We start from the raw sequence: 23866 nt of genomic DNA on the forward strand, positions 1-23866 counted from the left end.
CAGTTGGGTCCAAGGCTGCCAAAGGACGTGCTTCCTTCTAGTGTAGCTGACGCTCGGGGCGGGTGGCAAGGAATCTCTGAGTGGCAGTGACTTCAGCAGAGAGAGAAATGATGTCCCAGCCCTGGTTGGGTGGACGCTGGAATCCTAGAAGGGGAGACTCCCCAGGGACAGAGAAAAGAGCCACTTACAGACTTCACATTTAATGTCTCAAACTCATACAACCCAAGGCCTCCCTCCTACCCACTGGGAACATGAGTTCATCCCATACCCAAGAGTAAGACCAATGCTGAACAAGACAGAAAACCCAGGGCCGTCTGCGTCTTGCCGCCTTCCCAGATGGAGATCCACCATGCCTGGCTAAAATGCCTGAGCAAAAGAGAGAGAGAGACAGAGAGAGGCGTGCCCTGGGTGGCAGAGCAAAGGAGAAACTCAGGGTGTGGTGGCAGGTCTGTTTGCAGACTGGGCTGTGGCCTGCAGGGCAGGACTGTGAGGAAGCAATGGAGCCTGATGGGGGTCACATGCTCCACCCGCCTCCTTCCCTGCCTTGGTGACCTCCCTGGAGGAGGGCGGTGGACTGGCAGACATAAAAAAATAACCCTCAACGTCTTCCATCCCCAGGGAAAGCTGCTCCCCACATCTGTTGAGGGACTCAAGCTCCCTCTTAATGCCCCATATTCCCAGTTCCATCCCCAAATAGGCAGAAGAGGGTGCCTACCTTCCATTCTGTTAAAGGCGGTCAGGGATGGCTTGTCACTTTGTGCCGAGGCTCCCGCTGCGTTTTGCACCATCCGGCTCTCCCCCCTTCCTGATCTCGCACATTCCCTGTGTGCCTGCCGCTCGCGCTACCCCAACCCCGAGCCCCTCTCCACCAAAGTGCCTTGCCAGAGTCTTCTGCCCCAGTTTTCCTTGCATAGGAACAGAACGTTTGACTCGCTGGTCCACCGGTCTGTGTGTGCCCACCATTGTTCTGTGAGAAACTTCCAAAGGCTCTAGGCTGCAGGTCTAGGTGACCCCTGAAATCTGAAGCTAGAGGGGTGCAGGGAAGGGGAGGCGGGAGGGAGAGTACATGGGTACATATAGCGTCCTTCCTGGAGGAGTCCAACAGGCCTGGGTCTTGAAAGTGGCCCGAGAGCCGGACGTGGTGGCGCACGCCTTTAATCCCAGCACTCGGGAGGCAGAGGTAGGAGGATCGCCGTGAGTTCGAGGCCACCCTGAGACTCCATAGTGAGTTCTAGGTCAGCCTGGACTAGAGTGAGACCCTACCTCAAAAAAAACCAAAGACGGGGCTGGAGAGATGGCTTAGTGGTTACGCGCTTGCCTGTGAAGCCAAAGGACCCCGGTTCGAGGCTCGGTTCCCCAGGTCCCACGTTAGCCAGATGCACAAGGGGGCGCATGCGTCTGGAGTTCGTTTGCAGAGGCTGGAAGCCCTGGCGCGCCCATTCTCTCTCTCTCCCTCTATCTATCTTTCTCTCTGTGTCTGTCGCTCTCAAATAAATAAATAATAAAAAAAAAAAATTAAAAAAAAAAAAACCAAAGAAAAAAAAAAGTGGCCAGAGAAGTGGACCACTGAAGATATTTGAGATTCGGGGACAGTCCCAGAGTCTGGCCAGAGGAGAGGTTATAGGTGACCACTACTCTGGCCTAGACTTCCCTGGACTTTCCTGTGACTGCTAAGACTATAAGTGAATCTTGCGGGTGAGCTGGTCTTCAGGCAAACACTTAAGCTCATTGCCTTTGGGTGCGGATATTCCCCTAGGGGAGGGTGAGGCCAACAGAGGACTTGTCTTGGAGATGCCTGGAGAAGGCCTCTTTATAAACAGCTAATGGGAACAAAATCCAGGGCGGGGCAGACAGGAACTGGTTTCTGCAAGGCACACGCCCCTCATTCACCTCATTCTCCGACAGGCTCCCCTGTCCAGTAGGGCCTGCCCAGCTACTCTGACCCTGGCAGTGATTCCTCCGGGTGCCAAGGTGCCTGGGGGTATGATTGTACTTCTATGCACCCCAGACTCCCTGGGGTTGGTGGTCTTGAACCCTTAGTATCTCATAGATACCACTGAAGATTTGATGAAAGCCGTGGCCACTCTCCAGCAACGTACATGGCACACACATGTGCTTGAATACGCATGCATATTTGAAGCCGGGGTGTGGTGGCGCACGCCTTTCATCCCAGCACTAGGGAGGCAGAGGAAGGAGGATCGCCATGAGTTCGAGGCCACCCTGAGACTCCATAGTGAATTCCAGGTCAGCCTGGGGTAGTAATGAGGCCGTACCTCGAAAAAAAAAAAAAAAATCACATGCACATTTCTTTTGCAATACTTATACATGATACATATTTTTTTCCTATAAGATTTGGAAATGTAAATTTTTCTGAGTATATTTGTGCATGTCCATGATGTAAGAGTGCATGTACATGTGCGTGTGTGTTCACTCATGTGGAGGCCAGAGGACAACTTTGGGTGGTATCCCCAGGAACCCTGTTCACCTTTTTGTTGTTTGAAGTAGGGTCTCACAGTAGCCCAGGCTGACCTGGAATTCACGATGTCATCTCAGGGTGGCGTAGAACTCACAGCGATCCTCCTACCTCTGCCTCTGAGTGCTGGGATTACAGGTGTGCGCCACCACGCCCAGCCCTTCTTTTTTCTTATATGAGAGAGAATTGGCACACCAGGGCCTCCTGCCGCCGCAATTGAACTCCAGATGTGTGCACCCCTTGTGTGTAAGTGCGAACTTGTGCACTCGCTTCACTGTGCATCTGGATTACGTGGGACCTAGGGAGTTGAACATGAGTCCTTAGGCTTTGCAGGCAAGTGATTTAACTGCTGAGCCATCTCTCCAGCCCCACTCTAGCTTTTATACCCAGGTGCTGGGGATCAAACTCAAGTCCTCTTGGGCCCTTATGCTTTTTGTGGTAAGCACTCTTACCAGCTGAGCCATCTCCTCAGCCCCTAGAAAATAAATTTATGTATATTTTTATTTATTTATTTGAGAGAGTCAGACACAGAGAGAAAGACAGAGAGAGGGAGAGAGAGAGAGAATGGGCGCGCCAGGGCTTCCAGCCTCTGCAAACGAACTCCAGACGCGTGCGCCCCCTTGTGCATCTGGCTAACGTGGGTCCTGGGGAACCGAGCCTCGAACCGGGGTCCTTAGGCTTCACAGGCAAGCGCTTAACCGCTACGCCATCTCTCCAGCCCAAGAAAATAAATTTATATTTTATGTTAAAATAACCATAGCTGTGTTATGGAACAGACTATAAAACTCACATACTCTTCTTATTGCAGTAAGAACATGTTACAGGAAAATTTTCATTTTAAGCATCAAAAGCACATCTTTAATCCAGATTTTAAGCCAAATGCTGCATAAAGTGGCACATGCATCCGGAGAAAGCTTGCAACAGCTAGAGGCCATGGGGTACTCATTCTCTCACCGTCTGTCTCTGCTTGCAAATAAATGAATAAATAAAATGATTTTTTACAGCCAGGTATGGTGGTATACACCTTTAATTTCAGCACTCGGGAGGCAGATGTAGAAGGACTGCTGTGAATTTGAGGCCAGCCTGAGACTACGTTGTAAGTTCCAGGCCAGCCTGGGTTAGAGCAAGACCCTACCTCGAAAAAAAAAAAACAAAAAATAAGGGTGGGGTGGAGAGATGGCTTAGCAGTTAAGTGCTTGCCTGTGAAGTCTAAGGATCCCCGTTCGAGTCTTGATTCCCCAGGACCCACGTTAGCCAGATGCACAAGGGGGCGCACATGTCTGGAGTTCATTTGCAGTGGCTGCAGGCCCTGGCGTGCCCATTCTCTCTCTTTCACTCTCTGTCTCTGCCTCTTTCTCTGTCTGTCTGTCTGTCGCTCTCAAATAAAAATAACAAGGTATCCAACATGCAGCACTGAGTACATTCACCACCATCTCCACCTTTCTACATTATGGAGGGAAGCTATGTACCCATTAGTTTCTTTTGCTTCTTCTCTGCTTGTCTCTGTGATGCGGCCTGTCCTAAGGACCTCATCTAAATGGAACCGTAATCTGTCCTTTTGTGTCCTTTTTCACTTAGCCTAATGTCTTCAGAGCTTACTCATGTCGTAGCAATGGTCAGAATCTCATTCCTTTTAAAGCTGGATAATGGGCCATTGATGGATATACCACATTCTGTTTGTCCACTGACCTGCAGATGGATACTCAAGCCTCCGCCTTTTGGCTGTTGTGAGCAGAGCTGCCTTGGTATTGGTTTACAGATGTCCGTGTGAGCCCTTTCATTCCTTCCCAGCATATGTCTAGAAATGGAGTTGCTAGGTCGGATGGTAATGCTGTATATCTCTTTGGCAAACGGCCACACAGTTTTCCCTGGTGGCCGCAATATTTTAACATTTCTACGAGTGAAGCACCAGCATTTTAATCTCTCTGTGTCCTACTAAAACATAGGGAAACATTTTTCTTTGCTTTTCTGTGTGTATTTTTTAATTCATTTGTTTGCAAGCAGAGAGAGAGAGAAAGAAGGGAGACAGACAGGGAGAATGGTTACTCCAGGGCCTCTAACTGCTGCAAATGGACTCCAGATGCATGAGCCACTTTGTGTGTCTGGATTTACATCAGTACTGGGGAATTGAACTCTCGTTATTAGGTTCTGCAGGCAAATGCCTTAAACGCTGAGCCATCTCGCCAACCCTTGTGTATTTGTTTAAAAATATTGTATTTCTTTATTTATTTGAGAGAGAGAGAGAGAAGAAGAGAGAAAGAGAGAATGGCCACACCAGGGCCTCCAGCCACTGCAAATAAACTCCAGATGCATGAGCGCCCATGTGCATCTGGCTTACGTGGGTCCTGGGGAATTGAACTGGGGTCCTTAAGGCTTTGCAGGCAAACGTCTTATCCGCTAAGCCATTTACCCAGCCCTCCTTGTGTATTTTTTTATATGTGCATGTAGTGTGTGGGTAGATGCGTATGCATATGCATATGTGTGTGAATGAATGTGGAGGTCAGAGATTGACATCAAGGTCTTCCTTAATCACTCTCTATCTTTTAAAATATATATTATTTATTTACTTATTTATTTGAGAGGGAGAAAAAGGGAGGGAGAGAGGAGAGAATGGGCATGCCAGGGCCTCCAGCCACTGCAAACAAACTCCAGATGCATGCGCCCCTTGTGCATCTGGTTTACATGAGTCCTGAGGAATCAAACTTGGGTCCTTTGGCTTTGTAGGCAAGCGTCCTAACCACCAAGCAATCTCTCCAGCCCCTGGCCTATCTTTTTATGGGAGAACAAGCAAGAGAGAGAACAAGAGGGAATTAGCCAGGGCCTCCAGCCACTGCAAACGAACTCCAGATGCATGTGCCCCCTTTCGCATCTGGCTTATGTGGGTCCTGGAGAATCAAACCTGGGTCTTTTGGCTTTGCAGGCAAACACCTTAACCGCTAAGCAATCTTGCTAGCCCCTCTCTATCTTTTCTTACTGAGGCAAGTCTTTCACTTGATCCCAGAACTCACTGATTGGGCCAGTTTAGGTAGCTACCTTGCAAAGGGGTTCCTAATATTAATTTCCCAAATGGTGAGGCTACAGGCAGGCTGTCATGGCCACTGGGCATTTATGTGGGTTCAGGGGATCTGAATAAGTCCTAATAAGACCTAATAAGACCTAAGTCCCTAGGCTTTTTAGGCAAATGCCTTAACCACTAAGCCATCTCTCCAGGCATGTGATGGTGTTGTTTTGGCTTTTTCGAGGTAGGGTCTCACTCTAGCCCAGGCTGACTTGGAATTCACTCTGTAGTCTCAGGGTGGACTTGAACTCACAGTGATCCTCCTACCTCTGCCTCCCGAGTGCTGGGAGTAAAGGCGTGTGCTACCACGCCTAGCTGTGACGTTTTTGATGTATAGGTTATGAGTTGTGGTAATGTATTTTTTTTTGTAAGGTAAACAAGAGTGTTAAGGGAAGCTGGGGGCTCTTCTTCTAGATCGGTGTCTTTTATGCCCCTCCTCACCAGGTTTCCAGCAGTCATGACTAGCAGTATCCCACATGTGATGGGGTGGAGACTGCCTTGGTCACCTCTGGACTCTGAGCTGTTTTCTGTCAACATGAAGGTGATCCACACAGGAGGAGAGGGACCAGTGAGGCCAGCAGCAGAGACCTCCTGAGGGATGACAGCCTTTCACCTTCCCCATGAGCCTGCACTCCACAGCACTGCTTTATGATCTAAGGGAGTCCACTCTTCCTGCCATGCCCGGCATGCTGGGCACCCCAGGACATGTGCATCCAGCCCCTGGGGACCCTCCTAGCCTCAAAGCTGGCCTCTGAGGACAGGCAGAGGAGTGATACTCTTCTCCCCAGACATCTCCCCACCCCCTTCTCCACATCCTGAAATGCCTCAATTGTGCTGCTTTTTTTGAGGGGGGGGGTGTCTCTAATCTGAAAGACACAAAAATCCTGTATCCAGCAGGAGCTTAGGCCGGAGCCGTTGATCAGCATCCTGACCTTTCATGCCTCCGATTCGAAGAGAGAGGAGGGGAGGGGTCCCTTTGGCCTCTACAGGGAGTGACGTGCTGATCAGTTATTAATTTCCTGATATTATTTTTCAGAACATAGGACGTGTTAGTGTACTTGAGTCCCAAGTTCCCATATTCAGGGTCACCGTGTTCCTTTAGGTCACTGTGTTCCTTTAGGTTCCTTTAGGCTGTTTGAGAACAATCTGACATCTTCCGTGGGATCTTCAAAGAAGGCTCCTGGCGTAATATTGTGACTTTCGGCTAACACTATTTGGGGGTTCATGGAAACTGTAGCACCCCCTTGCTCATCTCAGTGCCCGGTAGTGGCATAGCACCTTGAGAAGCTAGGGCTGGTTTGAGCAAACAGGCACAAAGATACCATAAGGACCACATGACAAGAACAAGCTGCCTGGTCCCCTAGGGGCTGTCACACAAACCTCGCTTGAGAGTTCACCTTATGGACCCTGAGGAGAGGGCTCACAAGCAGGAGCAGCTAAGTTTGGGTCCCCAGAACCCACGTACAAGCTGGAAGCCGTGACGGACATCGTCACCTGCAGCATGTCTGTGGTGAGGTGGGAGGCAGAGACAGGGCACTTCCCCTGGCCTGACAAGCTGGCCGAAGCAATGGCAAACAGCAGTGAGAGACCCTGACTCAAATAAGATCCGTAGCTGTCGCAGGCAGGTTCGCACTGCTGGTAGAAATCACCCAACCAAGAGCAGCTTGTGGGAAAAAGAGGTTTATTTTGGCTTACAGGCTTGAGGGGGAAGCTCCATGATGGCAGGGAAAATGATGGCATGAGCAGAGGGTGGACATCACCCCCTGGCCAACAGCAACAAGAGAGTGTGCCAAACACTGGCAAGGGGAAGCTGGCTATAATACCCATAAGCTCGCCCCCAGCAATACACTCCCTCCAGGAGGCTTTAATTTCCAATTGCCATCAGCTGAGGAACCTAACATCCAGAACACCTAAGTTTATGGGGGACACCTGAGTCAAACCACCACAATAGCTGTGTGTAGTGACGCACACCTTTAATCCCAGCACTCAGGAGGCAGAGATAGGAGGATTGCCGTGAGTTCGAGGCCATCCTGAGACTACACAGTGACTTCCAGGTCAGCCTGGGCCAGAGTAAAACCCTACCTTAGAAAACCAATGGTGATGATAATTAAAAAAAAAAAAAAAAAGATTGACATCCACAGTTGTCCTTTAATCTCTACATGAATACACACATGCACACATGCACCCCCCGCCCCCTCACACACACAACAGAAGAAAAGAAAGTTTACCCGAGGCCCAGGCAGCGTCTGTTGGTGGCTTACTTAGGCTCAAACCTCCAGGCGGGTTCAAGGTACCTATTTCTCTCTAAGGAGCTCATATGGGCTCAAGGCACAGAGCAGCCAGCCTGGGCCTCCATAGCTGCTCCTGGGTGTACAGACAGGGGGCGCCTACACCTCGCTTCTTGCTTCTGCGTGGCTCTAGACCCACTCATTTGCCCAGTGAAATAGCAGTCGCTGTGCCCATGAGCAAACCCTGACCTACAGACCCTAAGTGACTTCAGCCACACCAAAACTGTGACCTCAGGAGTGAGTGTGAGTTTGTGACTTGTCTTTCAAATGCTAAATAATCCTCCATGTGAAGTTTTATAAAGCAGGGTGGGCATGTGGGCGCATGCCTTTCATTCCAGCGCTAGGTAGGCTGAGGGAGGAGAATTACCATGAGTTTGAGGCTAGGGACTATAAAGTGAGTTCCAGGTCAGCCTGCACTAGAGTGAGACCATGCCTCAAAATTTAAAATAGGGGGGTTTAAGGCACTTGCCTGTGAAGTCTAATGACCCAGGCTCGATTCCCCAGTACCCACATAGAGCTAGATGCACAAAGGGGTACATGCATGCGGAGTCTGTTTGCAGTGTCTGGAGGCCCTGGCACAGCCATTTTCTCTGTCTGTCTCTCTTCTATCTCTCTCTGTTTGTAAATAAATAAATAAATAAATTTTTAAAAATTAAAAAGAAAATTGCAGCCAGTGTAATCTAGCAAATAAAAAATTGTGAGTTTAAACACTTTTTCTTTTAGCAGCCAGCCCTGGCCATATGATTTAAAAGTACAGATCTGGACCATCTGAAGGGGTGGAAGAGTGACACCCCCTCCCCCATCATTCACCATCCTGTAACACAAGGTGGGCAAGAGAAAAGCACAACAAGGCTGGAGAGATGGTTTAGTGGTTAAGGCACTTGCCTCCAAAACCCAAGGACCCAGGTTTGATTCCCTAGTACCAACATAAGCCAGATGCACAAAGGGTGCATGTGTCTGGAGTGTGCAGTGGCTGGAGGCCCTGGCATGCCCATTCTCTCTCTATATTCCTCTTGCTATCTCTCTTCCCCCCTCCCTCTCTCTCTCTCAAATAAGTAAAATTAAATTAAAAGAAAGAGAAAGAGAGAGAAAATCCCAACAAGTTTCTTTACTACAATTTTATGGGGCTGAGGATGTGGCTCAGTTGGTAAGAGGACCTGGCTAGTGTGCACAAGGCCCTGGAGTCAACTGGTCATGGTGAAGCCTGCCTATAGTGCCCACCTTCGACCGGTAGAGGCAGGAGGAGCTGAGGTTCAGGCTCATTCTTGGCTTCACAGTGCTGTTGAGGCTAGCTTGGGTGAAGAAGAAGAGAAGAAGAAAGAAGAGAAAGAAGAGGGGCTCGAGAGATGGCTTAGTGGTTAAGGCGTTTGCCTGCAAAGCCAAAGGATTCTGGATCGTTCTCCAGGACCCACATAAGCCAGATGCACAAGGGGGCGCATACGTCTGGAATTCATTTGTAGTGGCTGGAGGCCCTGATGTGTCCATTTTCTCTCTCTCTCCCTCTTTCTCTGTCTCAAATAAATAAATAAATAAATAAAAATATATATTTTAAATTTATTTATTTGAGAGCGACAGACACAGAGAGAAAGACAGATAGAGGGAGAGAGAGAGAGAATGGGCACGCCAGGGCTTCCAGCCTCTGCAAACGAACTCCAGACGCGTGCGCCCCCTTGTGCATCTGGCTAACGTGGGGCCTGGGGAACCGAGCCTCGAACCGGGGTCCTTAGGCTTCACCGGCAAGCGCTTAACCGCTAAGCCATCTCTCCAGCCCAATAAAATATATTTTAAAGGAAGAAGAGGAAGAGGAGAAAAAAGAGAGGGGAAGGGGGAAGCAGAGAAGGAGGAGGGGAGGAAGAGGAAGGGGAAGAGAAGGGAAAGAGGAGAGGGGAGTGAGAAGGAGAAGAAGAAAAAGAAGAGGCAGAGGAGAAGAACAGGAGGTGGCGAGTAAGAGGAGAAAGGAAAAGAGGCGAGAAGGAGGGGTGGAGAAGAGGAGAGAAGGAGAGAAAAGGGGGGAAAGGAGAAGATAGGGAAGAGGAGGAGAGAAGGAGGAGATGAAGGAGAGAAGGAGGAAAGGCGTGGAGGAGAAGTACTGCACTTTGGTCTTACCTAAGCTTTTTCCTAGACCTGCACAGAGACAAGAAAGCAAGCAGGGGGCAGGAGAGATGGCTTAGCGGTTAAGTTGCGTGCCTGCAAAGCCAAAGGACCCGGGTTTGATTCTCCAGGACCCACGTTAGCCAGATGCACAAGGGGGCACACGCATCTGGAGTTCATTTGCAGTGGCTGGAGGTCCTGGTGCACCCATTCTCTCTCTCTCAAATAAATAAATAAAATATAAAAGAAAGAAAGGAGGGCTGGAGAGATGGCTTAGCGGTTAAGCGCTTGCCTGTGAAGCCTAAGGACCCTGGTTCGAGGCTCGGTTCCCCAGGTCCCACGTTAGCCAGATGCACAAGGGGGCGCACGCGTCTGGAGTTCGTTTGCAGAGGCTGGAAGCCCTGGCGCACCCATTCTCTCTCTCTCCCTCTATCTGTCTTTCTCTCTGTGTCTGTCGCTCTCAAATAAATAAATAAAAAATTAAAAAAAAAAAGAAAGAAAGAAAGGAAGGAAGCAAGCAAGCAAGCAAGCAAGCGGCCTCATGAGGGCAGCACGGGAACTTAGCTTCCGCTGTGGTCTTCCGTTGCTGGTGAAACAGTGCAGAGCTTGTCTCGTGGTGGGGGAGGCTGAGAACGTTCCCGGCTCACGTGCGTCTGAAAGGCTTACAGTTGTCGGCGTGCCGTGACTTCCCACCATCCATCAGCCATGGCTGGTTTGCAACTCTTGACAAATGCCAAAGCGTTATATTTTGCATGCAAGATGACAGGCTATCCTCAGGAGGGCTTTATTTCTTTGAGGGATGTTGAGACTCCATGCAAAAAGGAAGAAAAAAAAAAGAATGAAGGAAATAAAAATCTTGCACTTGCACTTTTGAAACAGTTCAATCGAGTTTGGCCTTATCTATGAGTTTGTCTCAACACGTGTAGTGGGCCAAGACCTGTCGCTTCACACCTGAGTTATACAGGCCATTGCCAACATTCTGTTTGCTGTGGCCTCCTCCTGGTGGCAGGAGAAATTTAATCTTGGGAGGCCAGAGAAAAACTCTGGTGTCATTCTCCTCAGGTACCATCCACCTTTGTCTTTTTTTTATATTTTATTTTTATTTATTTATTTGAGACACAGAGATGTTTGAGAGACCAAGAGAGAGAGAGACAGAGAGAGAGAGTGGGTGTGTCAGAGCCTCCAGCCACTGCAAACGCTCTCCAGACGCATGATCCACCTTGTGCATCTGATACCGTTGTGTGAGTCCTGGAAAATTGAACCTAGGTCCTTTGGCTTTGCAGGCCAGTGCCTTAATCGCTAAGCTATCTCCCCAGCCCATGTTTTTTTGTTTTTTGTTTTCGAGGTAGGGTCTCACTCTAGTCCAGGCTGACCTGGAACTCACTCTGTGGTCTCAGGGTGGCCTTGAACTCACATCGATCCTCCTACCTCTGCCTCCCAAATTCTGGGATTAAAGGCGTGCGCCACCATGCCTGGCATCACCTTTGTTTCTGAAGCAAGTCTCTCCTTAGCTTGGAACTAGTCAAGTAGGATAGACTGCCTGGCCAGCAAGCCACAAAGATCCTCCATTCTCAGCCTCCCTAGTGCTGGGATTACAAAAACAATCCTCTTTTTTTTTCAATGTGCAGAGAGAGAGAGAGAGAAAGGACATGCCAGGGCCTCCAGCCACTGCAAACAAACTCAAGATGCATGTCTTATGTGCATCTGGCTTTATGTGGATAGTGGGGAATTGAACCCTATCATTAGGCTTTGCAGGCAAGTGTCTTAACCACTGAGCCACCTCTCCAGCTCCGGTATCAGGACTTCAAGAAAGAAGCCTGTGTATGACAGTGAAGCAACAGATTGCTCTTGCTACGTAGCTCCAGACACAGAGAGCGTAAGGATATTGAAGGTGAAAAAGTAAACAAACCACACATACACCAAAAAGCAAAAAACAAACAAAATAAAACTTCAGGGTTTGTATTAGTTACTTGCTCATTGCTGTGACCAAATACCTTAGAAGAAAATTAAAAGCTGGGCGTGGTGGCGCACACCTTTAATCCCAGCACTCGGGAGGCGGAGGTAGGAGGATCACCGTGAGTTTGAGGCCAGCCTGAGACTACATAGTGAATTCCAGGTCAGCCTGGACTAGAGAGAGACCATACCTCAAAAAAAAAAAAAGAAAAGAAAAGAAAAAAAGGTAGGAAGGGTGTATGTAAGCTTACAGTCCGTCATGGTGGGGAAGATGTGGCGACAGGAGCAGGAAGCAGAGCTGGTCACATTGTATCCGCAACCCGGAAGCAGAGGGTGCTGAATGCGGGACCTCAGATAGCTCTCTCCTTTTTCATCCAGTCCAGGACCCAGCCCATGGGACGGCGCTGCTCACCGTTTGGATGGGTCTTCCCACCTTAATTAATCCAGTCTAGAAAACCCCTCACAGACATGTCCAGAGGCTCACCTAATAGTCATTATACATCCGTGAAGTTGACAATCTCCATAACCCCAGCTCAGGGTCCAGACATGAGTGGCCTGGCTTCACTAAGTCATCATTTGCCAAAGGCCTGGCATTCTTCCTGTTTCCAGACAGCCATAGGAAGACCCTCTCCGCAGGAGGTAGATGAAACTGTGGGAGGAATGTGGTTGGTGCTACGGGGAGGTATGGGGAACATCTTTAGGCTTTCAGAGGGAGGGAAGGAATCACCCCTGGTTGAGGGAGGCATGAGGAGAGCTTGAAGGAGGCAAGCTTTGGCCCAGGGATGACAGAGGAGGGGAGGGATCCGCTGTGGTCACTTCTTAGTTTTGTCTCTTTTTTTGCTAAACCAGCTGGCATTTTCTTGCTTCTTGGGCCTGTCTCAAGAGCTTTGGGTTTCTGTAGTTTATCATACTTACAGTGGCTGAGCTGTCTGCATCCTGTGTTGAAGCAACTTTATGACTCTAGGCCGGCAAGCACCTTAGATTTATTTGCATGGCCTGGTTCTTTCCTGTGTCTCGGGACAACCAGCCTGTGGTTGATGCCCCCGGAGGAGCCACTTCTGTGAGCTGGGGCAGTTTCTTGTCCTCTCCTGTCTCCTAGATTGGCACAGGTTTGCGATTGGGGCTCTGCCAATGGTAGGGTAGAAAGCAAGTGGCCTCGGATCTCCCCAGCTCTGCACGCCTGAGGAAGTCAGGCAGCCCTTACCCCTGGGAATGAGTGACCTATCAGGCCCTTTCTAGCACCCCAAGTTTTTGATCACTGTCTATACAAAAAAGAAAGAAAGAAAAAAACCTAAAGATTTGGGCTGCAGAGATGGCTTAGTGGTGAAGGCGCCTGTCTGTGAAGCCAAAGGACCAGGTTCGATTCTCCAGGTCCCATGTAAGCCAGATGCGCATGGTGGCGCATGCATCTGGAGTTTGTCTGTAGTAGGTGGAGACCTTGGCATGCTCATTCTCACTCTCTCTCCCTCTGTCTCTAATAAATAAATAAATATCAGGAAAACAAACCCTAAAGATTGGGGCTGGGGAGATGGCTTAGTGGTTAAGGTGTTTGCCTCCAAAGTCAAAGGACCCTGGTTCAATTCTCCAGGACCCACATAAGCCAGATGCACAAGGGGGCGCACGCGTCTGGAGTTCATTTGCAATGGCTGGAGGCCCTGGCATGCCCATTCTCTCTCTCTCTCATTGCCTCTTTCTCTCTCTCAAATAATAAATTAAATTAAATATATTTTAAAAAGTTAAAAAAAAAAACAACAAAGAAAACTAAAGACTAGCCAGGTGGGGTGGTGCACGGGCAGAGGTAGGAGGATCACCATGAGTTTGAGGCCACCCTGAGACTATACAGTGAATTCCAGGTCAGCCTGGGCTTGAGTGAGCCCCTACTTCAAAAAAAAAAAAAAAAGCTGGGCAGCATTTATAACTAATAGAAATTAATTAAATAAGTTAATTAATTTATAACTAATAGAAATTAATTAAACGTACAGTTCCGGAGGCTGGCAAGTCTAAGACTGAGGATAATGAATTACCAGGATAATGGTAATTCGATGAAGGACCCTTCCTCTCTCATCATGTCCTAACTTGACACAGTGTTAGACAAACTGCCTTGGGCCCCTTTCATAAGGACACTAATTCCATCCATTCATGATGGGGCCCTCAAGACCTCCTTACCTCCCAGAGGTCCTTCTTCATATCCTAATGGAGATTAAACTCTAACACGTGGAGTTTGGAGGACAGAACTATCCGATGGTAGCAGTCAGGTCTATTTAACCGCTTTCCAGCATGTCAGAGCAAATGGCTGACTCAGCAGGTTGACCGGTTCTGTTTTTTTTTGTTTTAATTTATTTTTGGTTTGAGCGTTTAAAAGTATTTTATTTATTTATCAATGACAGAATGAAAAGATGGAGAGAGGTCAAGAGAGAATGGGCTCATCAGAGCCTCCAGCTTCTGCAAATGAACTCTAGACACATGCGCCACCTTGTGCATCTGGTTTATGTGGGTCCTGGGGAATTGAACCTGGGTCCTTAGCTTTGCAGGCAAGCACCTTAACCGATAAACTGTCTCTGCAGCATGATTTGAGCTTTTTTTAATACTCCTGCTTCCATCTCTCTCTTTTTAAATTTTATTTGTTTATTTTTTATTTATTTGATGGAGAAAGAGGGAGAGAGAGGAGAGAGAGAGAGAGAATGGGCACTCCAGGGCCTCCAGCTATTGCAAACAAACTCCAGACGTGTGCGCCCCTTGTGCATCTGGCTAACATGGGTCCTGGGGAATCGAACCTGGGTCCTTTGGCTTTGCAGGCAAATGCCTTAACCTAACCACTAAGCCATCCCTCCAGCCTTTTATTTGAGACAGGGTCTTATGTAGCCCAGGTTGCCCTCCAAACTCACTATGTCACCTCGAATGATCTTGACTTTCTAATCCTCATGCCTCCACCTCCTGAGTGCCAGGATTACAGGCATGTGCCATCCCGCCGGGTGTATGCGTTACTGGGGATTGAACCCCGGACTTGTACATGGGAGGAAAGTAATCTACCAACTGAGCTACTTAGTCCTTCTGCTGTTTGTAAGGAACCCTAGCTTTTTGCCATCACCCTCAAGCACGTGCCCGAGGGTTTAACATCTGACTTTCCCGATGCAGCTGGAGTTAGGTGGAGACTGACCAGATTTCTCCATGCCATCCTCTTTCAGGGAACTGCCTGGGTGCCCCAGGCATGCCAGAGCTCTGAGTGAGGCCAGCTGAGAGGCAGGGGCTGCTGTCCTTCCCCGCCCTGCCGACCCGGCGTCAGCATGCTGAGCCTGAAGCTCCCCCGGCTGTTCAGCATAGACCAGGTGCCCCAGGTATGTGCTTTCCTTCCAGTGGTGAGTCCCCCGGGGCTGCCAGGGCTTGGCCAGGGGAGTCACAGGGGAGTTGAGGCTGCTCTCCACTGTCTGCTTCTCAAAGCACTGCTCCCTGGCCCTCCTGGGGCTGGGGCCACGATTCAGTCAGTAAAGCGCTTGATTGCAAGCATGGGGACCTCGGTTTGGATGCCTGGCACCTGTGTATAATTTTGGGCAGGTCTGTGGACCCCTGTAATTCCTGACCAGGCAAACAGGACAGCTAGGCTAGCCAAATCATGCGAGCCCTGTGTTCAAGGGACAGGCCTTGTCTCAGTAAGTAAGTGGAAAATGATCAAGGATGGCACCCATCAGCCTCTGGTCTCCACACTCAGGTGTACACATGCACGGCCTCACACACGTGCACCCCCACACGTGAACACAGCACACACCCATGCAAGAGAGAGAAATTAGCACCTGCTGCCCTGCCCGGATGCCAGAGCTGGAAAGCGTGTCACCCTTCCCGAGGACATCTGTGTTCCCTCTCAAAGTGAAGCCATCGATGAGGCTACAGACTCAGGCTAAGGAGAGGAAGGTGCCGCCTCTGGCCAGGTGGGGGGAGGAAGCTTGTTCAGGATGCTCTGGGGGTGCTTATAAGTGGGCCAGGGTGCTGTCATCTCAGAGAGGCTTCTCTTCCTCCCTCTCCTTCTCTTTTATTATTTATTTGCAAGCAGAAAGAGAGAGAGAGAGAAAGAGAGGGAGAATGCATGTGCCAGGATCTACTGCAATCACAAACAGAACTCCAGATGTATGAGCCACTTTGGGCATCGGGCTCCACATGGGTACTGGGGAATCAAACCTGGGCCAACAGGCTTTGCAAGTGAGAGCTTTTAATGGCTGAGTCCTCCTCCTCCTCTCTCTCTCTCTCTCTCTCTCTCTCTCTGAAATAAGCTGGTCTCAAACTCGTAATTCTGCCTCAGCCTACCAAGTGCTAGGGCTAAAGGCTGCTTCACCACCTTGCCCAGCTCTATCCTTGTCTCTCGCAGAAGGTCCAGGGCAGGCCTGGCATGGGGCAGCAGGGGACTGCTCAGTGGCCCTTCATGCCTCCAGGAACTCCTGAGCCTGTACAGCTCTTCATGAATGGTGAGGTGACAATGGCCTTTGTAGTGAGAGGATATTAGTTGGAGACAGAGAGGCCACATCACATCTTACCTCCACCATTTATTCCAGAACTATCCGGGGCTCCAGTATCGTGCTAGGAGTCTTGAAGCTACAAAGAAAACAATGGCTGTGCTTGCCTGAGGGAGTTTCACTGTGTGGTAGGCATGGGGAGGGGGGCATTCGTGAAAGAGAGGACGTACATAGCCGGCTATGGTGATGCATGCCTTTAATCCCAGAATTTGGGAGGCAGGGGTAGGAGAAATGCTATGAGTTCGAGACCAGCCTGAGACTACATATTACATAATTAGTTCCAGGTCAGCCTGGGCTAGAATGAGACCCTACCTTGAAAAATCAAAAAAGGAAAAGGAAAAGATAGAATGTACAGGCATACAGGACTGGAGAGAGATGGCTCATTAGATTTCCTATCCACGTAAAGCCAGATGCACAAAGTGACGCATGTGGCATATGTCTGGAGTTCATTTGCAGTAGCTAGAGGCTGTGGGACACCCATTCTATCTCTCTCTTCCACTCTCTCTCTGTCTGTCTGTCTGTCTGTCTGTCTCTGCCAGGCATGGTGGTGCATGCCTTTAAACCCAGCACTCAGGAGGCAGAGGGTCACCGTGAATTTGAGGCCAGCCTGAGACTACATAGTGAATTCAGAGCAGGGACATTTCTGGGCTCCTCAGGTGTGTGGTTTGGAGTAAATGGGATAACTTAGCATGTGACGTGCCTGCATATGGCTCAAGGAAGGCATTCCAAAGCCAAGTCCACAATGTCAGCGTCATTGCTGTCATCAATTGTCCTCTGTGCTCTGGGGCACTTCAAGAGGGAGAACTTATGGTCAGGAAGATAGTTCAGTCCGTCAAGTGCTTGCCTCTCAAGCAGTGCAATCCCTAGTGCCCATGTACAATGTCAGGTGTGGCAGTGTGGACCCGAGAGAGAGAAAGCCGGGCGTGGTAGAGTGCACCTTTAATCCCAGCACTCGGGAGGCAGAGGTATGAGGATCGCCATGAGTTCAAGGCCACCCTGAGACTACATAATGAATTTCAGGTCAGCCTGAGCTAGAGTGAGACCCTATCTCAAAAAACAAACAAACAGGCAACAAAAAAAAAAAAAAAAAAAAAAAAAAAAAAAAAACAGGAGAGAGAGAATGGTGTGCCGCCTCTTGCCTCCTCAGACTCCAGACGCATGCTCCATTTTGTGCATCTGGTTTTATGGGGTTACAGGGGAATCAAACCCAGGCTGCAGGCCTTGCAAGCAAGCGCTTTTAACCACTGGGCTGTGTCTCCAGCCCTCCCCATTGGCTGGATGTGCTGAAGCATTCTTGGGCTTTGCAATCCAACAAACAGACAGGTGTTGGCATCTTGGTTCTACTCCTCCTTGTGGCCCCGGGTACTTCGTTTCCCTGAGCTTCAGTTTTCTCATCTGTAAAGTGGGGTCGGCAGTCCCCTTGCAACAAGAGGTGAGCAAATGACGCCAGACCTGCCCCTGCTGTGTGTGATGTCTGAATCAGATCAGGTACAGATCAGGTGCAGGCTTCAAGATGCAGATAAAGCCAGTCAGCTGACAGTTATGCCTAATGGCTCTTCCTTGACAAACAGAGGTTCCTTCATCATCAACACCCACAACAACAAAAAAGTGGGAACGTGGCCGGGCATGGTGGTGCATGCCTTTAATCCCAGCACTCGGGAAGCAGAGGTAGGAGAATTGCCGTGAGTTCAAGGCCACCCTGAGACATAGTGAATTCCAGGTCAGCCTGGGCTAGAGTGAGACCCTACCTCGAAAAACAAAACAAACAAACAAAAAGTGGGAACACACACCTGTAACCCCAGCCTGCACTTTCAGTCCCAGCATGCACCAGTGATCCCAGCACACACTTTTAAATCCTAGCATGTAGGAGATTGCTGGGAGTAAAGGTCACCACGCCCGGCTCTAAAAGCACTACTTTTAAAATAATTAATGTCAGCAAAATATCAACTGAAATTAATTGTTATAATACATAACTGGATTTTTTGTTGATAGTTTAGTGATGCCTGAAAATCTAATAAAATAAAAACATACATACTCAGTAAATTACAACACTTATTCCATAAAACTTATTTTTCTGGTTTTTGTTTCAGCAAAATTATGAATTACAGTGCTGTAATCAGCATTGCCATATGCATTGTGTTCAGTTGACAAGGATGTGAAATTAGACAATTGTTCTTGAGTCATTGTGGTTCTTAGATAAGAAATTTAAAAATTAATTCAATTTGAAGAAACTTCTGCTGAGTTTCTGCTGAGGTCGAACAATTGGAATTAATAAAAAGTACCCTTAAATCCACATTTGCAATCAGAAGTGAATCATAAATCTTACATATTAGGTTCACATGTTGTGATGAGACTGCATATAATTATGCTAAACAGAAAATTACTGAAATTTAATTTCATATGCCACTGTCATATTTTTATTCTCAAAGCATTGTCTAGAGAATAAAGAACTTATCTGATTATTTTCTTGTGAAAAAAACCAGTTACTGCTGGGGAGATGGCTCGGTGGTTAAAGGGACTTGCTTGTAAAGCCTGCTGGCCTGGGTTCAATTCCCCAATATCCATGTAAAGCTGGACCAAAAAAAAGTGGCACATGTGTCTGGTGTTTGTTTGTAGCTTCAAAAGACCAGTAGACACATATCACACACACATGCAAATCAATAAGTAAAGTATTTTAAAAAACATAAAGGCACTTGCTTGCAAAAAATAGTGTAAAGAAAATTTTATTTATTTATTTATTTATTTTGGTTTTACTTTTTATTTAAAATTTTTATTAACATTTTCCATGATTATAAAAAATATCCCATGGTAATTCCCTCAAGAAAATTTTAAAGTTAGGATTTTGCTTCATCAAAATTTCATTACCTTGGTCTGAAGAAATGGCTTAGAGGTTAAGGCGCATGCCTGTGAAGCCTAAGGACCCAGGTTCTATTCTGCAGGTCCCACGTAAGTCAAATGCACAAGGTGGCGCATGCATCTGGAGTTTGTTTGCAGGGGCTGGAGGACCTGGCACACCCTTTCTCTCTCTTTCTCTCTCTCTCTCTGTCACTAATAAATAAAATTTTTAAAATCTTTAAAAATTTTTTCATTACCTGGGCTGGGGAGATATCTTTGCACTTAGGCACTTGCCCGAAAAGCGTAAGGACCCAGGTTCGATTCCCCAGTACCCATGTAAGCCAGATGCACATGGTGACATGTGTGTCTGGAGTTTGTTTGCAGTGGCTACAGACCCTGATGCACCCATCCTCTCTTTCTCTTTGCCTCTCTATAAATAAATAAATAAGCAAAAGAAATCATTAACATGTACAATGTCCAGAACAATAATCTCTATAGAAATGTAAAAATTAATTTCAAAATTATTTTCAAGCAATTGCCTTTAGTTGCTGAGCCATCTCACCAGCCCACTGTTCAGAACTAGTTGTATGTAAACCTCTTCCCCACCTTCTCCCTCCACCCTAGTCCTGAGGATTGAACCTAAGACCGTAAATGTTTTGGGGGGTTTTGTTGTTGTTGTTTTGGATTTTCGAGGTAGGGTTTCACTCTGGTCCAGGCAGACCTGAAATTCACTATATAGTTTCAGGGTGGCTCGAACTCAGCAATCCCCTTACCTCTGCCTCCCGCCTCCCGAGTGCTGGGATTAAAGGTGTGTGCCACCATATCCTGCCTTGGTTTGCTTGTCTTTGAGAAAGGGTTTTGTGAAATTGTTCAGGCTTTCCTGCCTCAGCCTCTGAGTGGCTGGGATACGGGTCTGTGTCACCAGGTCCATCAATCCTCGCTTTCTCTTCTCTCTCTCTCTCTGTGTAATATATGCATGTATATCTGCAGACATACGCAGAGGCCAGAGGAAGACATTGGGTGTCTTCCTTTGTCACTCTTCTGCCTTAGAATCTCTCAGTGAAGTTGAAGCATCCCGTTGTCCGTTACATTGGCTGACAGTGAGCACCAGCGGACTTCCATCTCTGCCTCCTCAGTGCCGGGTTCACAGACATGGGAAGAGCCTCGCTGGGGCTTTTTAGGCGGGCTCTGGGGATTAAACTCAGTCCTCATGCTTATGTACAAGTTCTCCTACCTGCTGAGCATCTCCCCAGCGCCAACCCGTCTTCTTCAGTCCCAAACAGTTTTGTTTCTTTCTTTGAATTTTATAGTAGATTGCCTTTTTGTTTGGTTTGGTTTTGTTTTTTGAGGTAGGGTTTCACTCTAGTCTAGGCTGACCTGAAGTTCACTCTGTATTCTCAGGGTGGCCTTGAACTCATGGTGATCCTCCTACCTCTGCCTCCTGCGTGCTGGGATTAAAGGCGTGCGCCACCACGCCTGGCATGTGCCACCTTGTGCACCTGGCTTTTCGTGGGTGCCAGGGAATCAATCCCGGGATTTTAGGCTTTGCAGGCAAGTGCCTTAATGGCTGAGCCCTCCCTCTAGTCCCTCTTCCACTGGGTTTGACTCCCTTGTACCTGCATAAAGCCAGATGTACAAAGTGACATTAGCATCTGGAGCATGTTTGCAGGGGCTAGAGGGCCTGGTGTGCCCCTTCTCTCTCTCTCTCTGCTTGCAAATAAGTAAATAAAAAATCCACACCAATTACTATTTTATAGTTCCATAGAATGCAAATGTGATATGGGCTAAAACCAGTGTTGAAGGAGGTTTCAGGTGCCCAGCTTTAAAGATGCCCCTTTCCTTAGCTCCTGACCTACATCCTCCATCTTTAAAGCCAACAACCTTGAGTCTTTCTCTTATCTTATTTTAAAATATTTTATTCATTTATTAGAGAGAGAGAAAAAGAGAAACAGACAGAAGAAGAGGGAAAGAGAGAGAGAGAGAGAATGGGCATGCCAGGGCCTCCTGTCACTGCAAACGAACTCCAGATGCATGCGCCCCCTTGTGCAACTGGCTTACGTGTGTCCTGGGGAATTGAACCAGGGTTCTTAGGCTTCGCAGGCAAACGCCTTAACTGCTGAGCTATTTCCCCAACCCAAGTCTTTCTGTTCTTCCCTCTGTCTACAAACCCCTGTCTAAACTTTCCACTGCCATGTAGTTGTTCCCGGGCTGGCTTTTGACATGTGTGAGTGGGAGCTTTCTTTCCTCTGTGAAAGAATCTGTGACGCAGCCACATACATGGCGGGAAAAGTAAGCTCACAGCTCCAGAGGTTTTGGTTCATTGTAGCAGTGAGTGGCCTGCCATAGCAGCTCACATCATGGTGACCAGGAAGCAGAGGACAGGGTATAGAAGAAGTGGTCAGGGGCTGGAGAGATGGCTTAGCAGTAAAGGCACTTGCCTGGGAAGCCTAAGGGCCCAGGTTCAAATCCCCAGGGCCCAAGTGAACCATATGCACAAGGGGCATCTGGAGTTTGTTTGCAGTGGCTGGAGGCCCTGGCATGCCCATTCTCTATCTGCTTCTTTCTCTCTCTCTGTCTCTCAAATAATTAAATGAAAAAAAATAATTAATTTTAAAAATAAATAAATAAATGAAAAAAAAAGATCTTACTTTTAAATATGGTACATTCTGACATACCAGGGATGCAGATTTCTTCATATAAATGTGAGGGGGCATTCAATTTTGTCCATAGCAACAGTTAATGAAGAAACTGGGGCTCAGAGAAACATGTGGCAGTCCCAAGTTACCAACCCATGTGGTGAGAGAGCTGCCTGTCAACAGAGCCCGTCTTGGCAGAAGTGTGAGAAAAAAAAAAGTGTCTGAGGCAAAGAAGCGGAATCTGAGGTTTATATCCAGGTTTCAACTTCTTTCACTGTTGTTGGGAACTTGGATAGATGGCACTCCTCTTCCCAGGCCTCAGTTTCCTTTTTCTGCAACATGAGGCTTTTCCAGGCTGGAGAGATGGCTCAGCGGTTAAGGCGCTTGCCTGCAAAGTCTAAGGAACCCAGGTTCAATGCCCCAGGACCTATGTAAGGCAGATGCACATGGTGGCACATGTGTCTGGAGTTCATTTGCAGTGGCTAGAGGCCCTGGTGTGCCCATTCTCTCTCTCTCTCATAAGAATATAAACAAACAAAATGAATGTATGAATACAATATTTAAAAATAAATAAATAACAGGCTCTTCCTTCCAAGGAGGTTGTGAGGATCCAGTGACATTAGGACCAGAACTGAGGAACACTCACGGCGAGGCTCCTGCCTGCCTCCCCATCCCACGTCTCCCCTCCTTCGACTTCAGCTATCAAACTCTGTTGTTCGTTACCTCATGAGGCAGAAATGCTCGCTTGTTTTTCCCCCCAGATGATTTGCAGTTTAATAGCTAGAAAAACCAAACCGTTTGAAACTGTCACGGTGGGACTTTGGGCATCAGCTGGCAGGTGCACAGGGGTCTTGGCACACCAGGGAGCCCTCTCAGATGCTGAGCCCTGTGGCAAGCAAGAAAGGGGCGAAGTGGCTGCTGCGCCCTTCCACCCCAGATGCCTGGGGGCTCTCGCTTCTATATAATAGGCTGCACGCACTTTTTATCTCATTTCACTCTAAATTTCCCAGCCTACAACCAAGGGATGCAAAGTGGGGCCTTACCAATCGATTCCACTGTGCAAATAAGCAGGTGCCAGCTCCCTATGGGGGCGCGGGGAGCGCCTGGAAGGGAAGCCAGGCCTCCGAGCGGCAAGGCAATGATTGTAATTTGCCTTCGGGATCACACTGGGTTTAGAAGACAAAATCGTTCTTGGATGTTTCCTTCGCCGGTTTGATGTACTTTGATGTACGTGGCGTGTGTTTCTGTACGGATTTACTGCACGCAGAGCACTTTGCCAAGTCTGGGATGTCAAGAGGGAGGGACCTGGCCTCCTTCCTGCACTCAGAGTTAGAGAAGACCCAAGAGCAGGCAATTTAGTGCAATAAGGAGTGGATCCAGGGTCTCATTCCAAGTAGCGATTGATCTGTCCCCGGTCACCGTGAGCCCCTTCCGTGTATCCGTCCTCTATGCACCTGCCATTGCTTTCCAGGTAGTGTTTCATCTGTGTACGTGTGTGTGCGTGTGTTCCAGTGTGCGCACACACACACACACACACACACACGTGTCTGCCTTTGGGGGCCAGAAAACATCCTTGAGCGTTGCTCCTCAGGGACTATCCACTCTTTTTGTTTGTTTGTTTTTGTTTTTCAAGATAGGGTCTCACTCTAGCTCAGGCTGACCTGGAATTCACTATGTAGTCTCAGGGTGGCCTGGAACTCTCGGTGATCCTCCTACCTCTGTCTCCTGAGGGCTGGGATTAAAGGTGTGCGCCACCATGCCCAGCTATGTCCACTCTTTAAAAAAAACTATTTTATTTATTTATGAGAGAGAGGCAGAGAGAGACAAAAAGAGAATGGGCACATCAGGGTCAGTAGCCATTGCCAACGAACTCCAAACACATGTGCCACCTTGTGCATCTGGCTTACATGGGTCCTGGGGAATAGAACCTAGGCCCTTAGGCTTTGTAGGCAAGCATCTTAACCGCTAAGCCATTTCCCCAGCCCTGGATGTCCACTCTTTTTATAAAATATATATATTTTTAGAGCCAG

At 48.2% G+C, this 23866-nt stretch overlaps 1 protein-coding gene across 1 annotated transcript in view; it reads left to right on the forward strand.

Moving 5' to 3' along the window:
- The window catches only part of Paqr5 (progestin and adipoQ receptor family member 5), a 98151-nt gene that overhangs the window by 38592 nt on the left and 35693 nt on the right, over window positions 1–23866 (forward strand). The window contains exon 2 of the mRNA XM_004666739.2: window positions 15049–15198. Coding sequence (XP_004666796.2) covers window positions 15148–15198 — 51 coding nt within the window. The 5' untranslated portion in view covers window positions 15049–15147. The remainder of the gene's footprint in view (window positions 1–15048; window positions 15199–23866) is intronic.

This window comes from Jaculus jaculus, chromosome 10, assembly GCF_020740685.1.
Source record: "Jaculus jaculus isolate mJacJac1 chromosome 10, mJacJac1.mat.Y.cur, whole genome shotgun sequence".
Lineage (NCBI taxonomy): Eukaryota > Metazoa > Chordata > Mammalia > Rodentia > Dipodidae > Jaculus > Jaculus jaculus.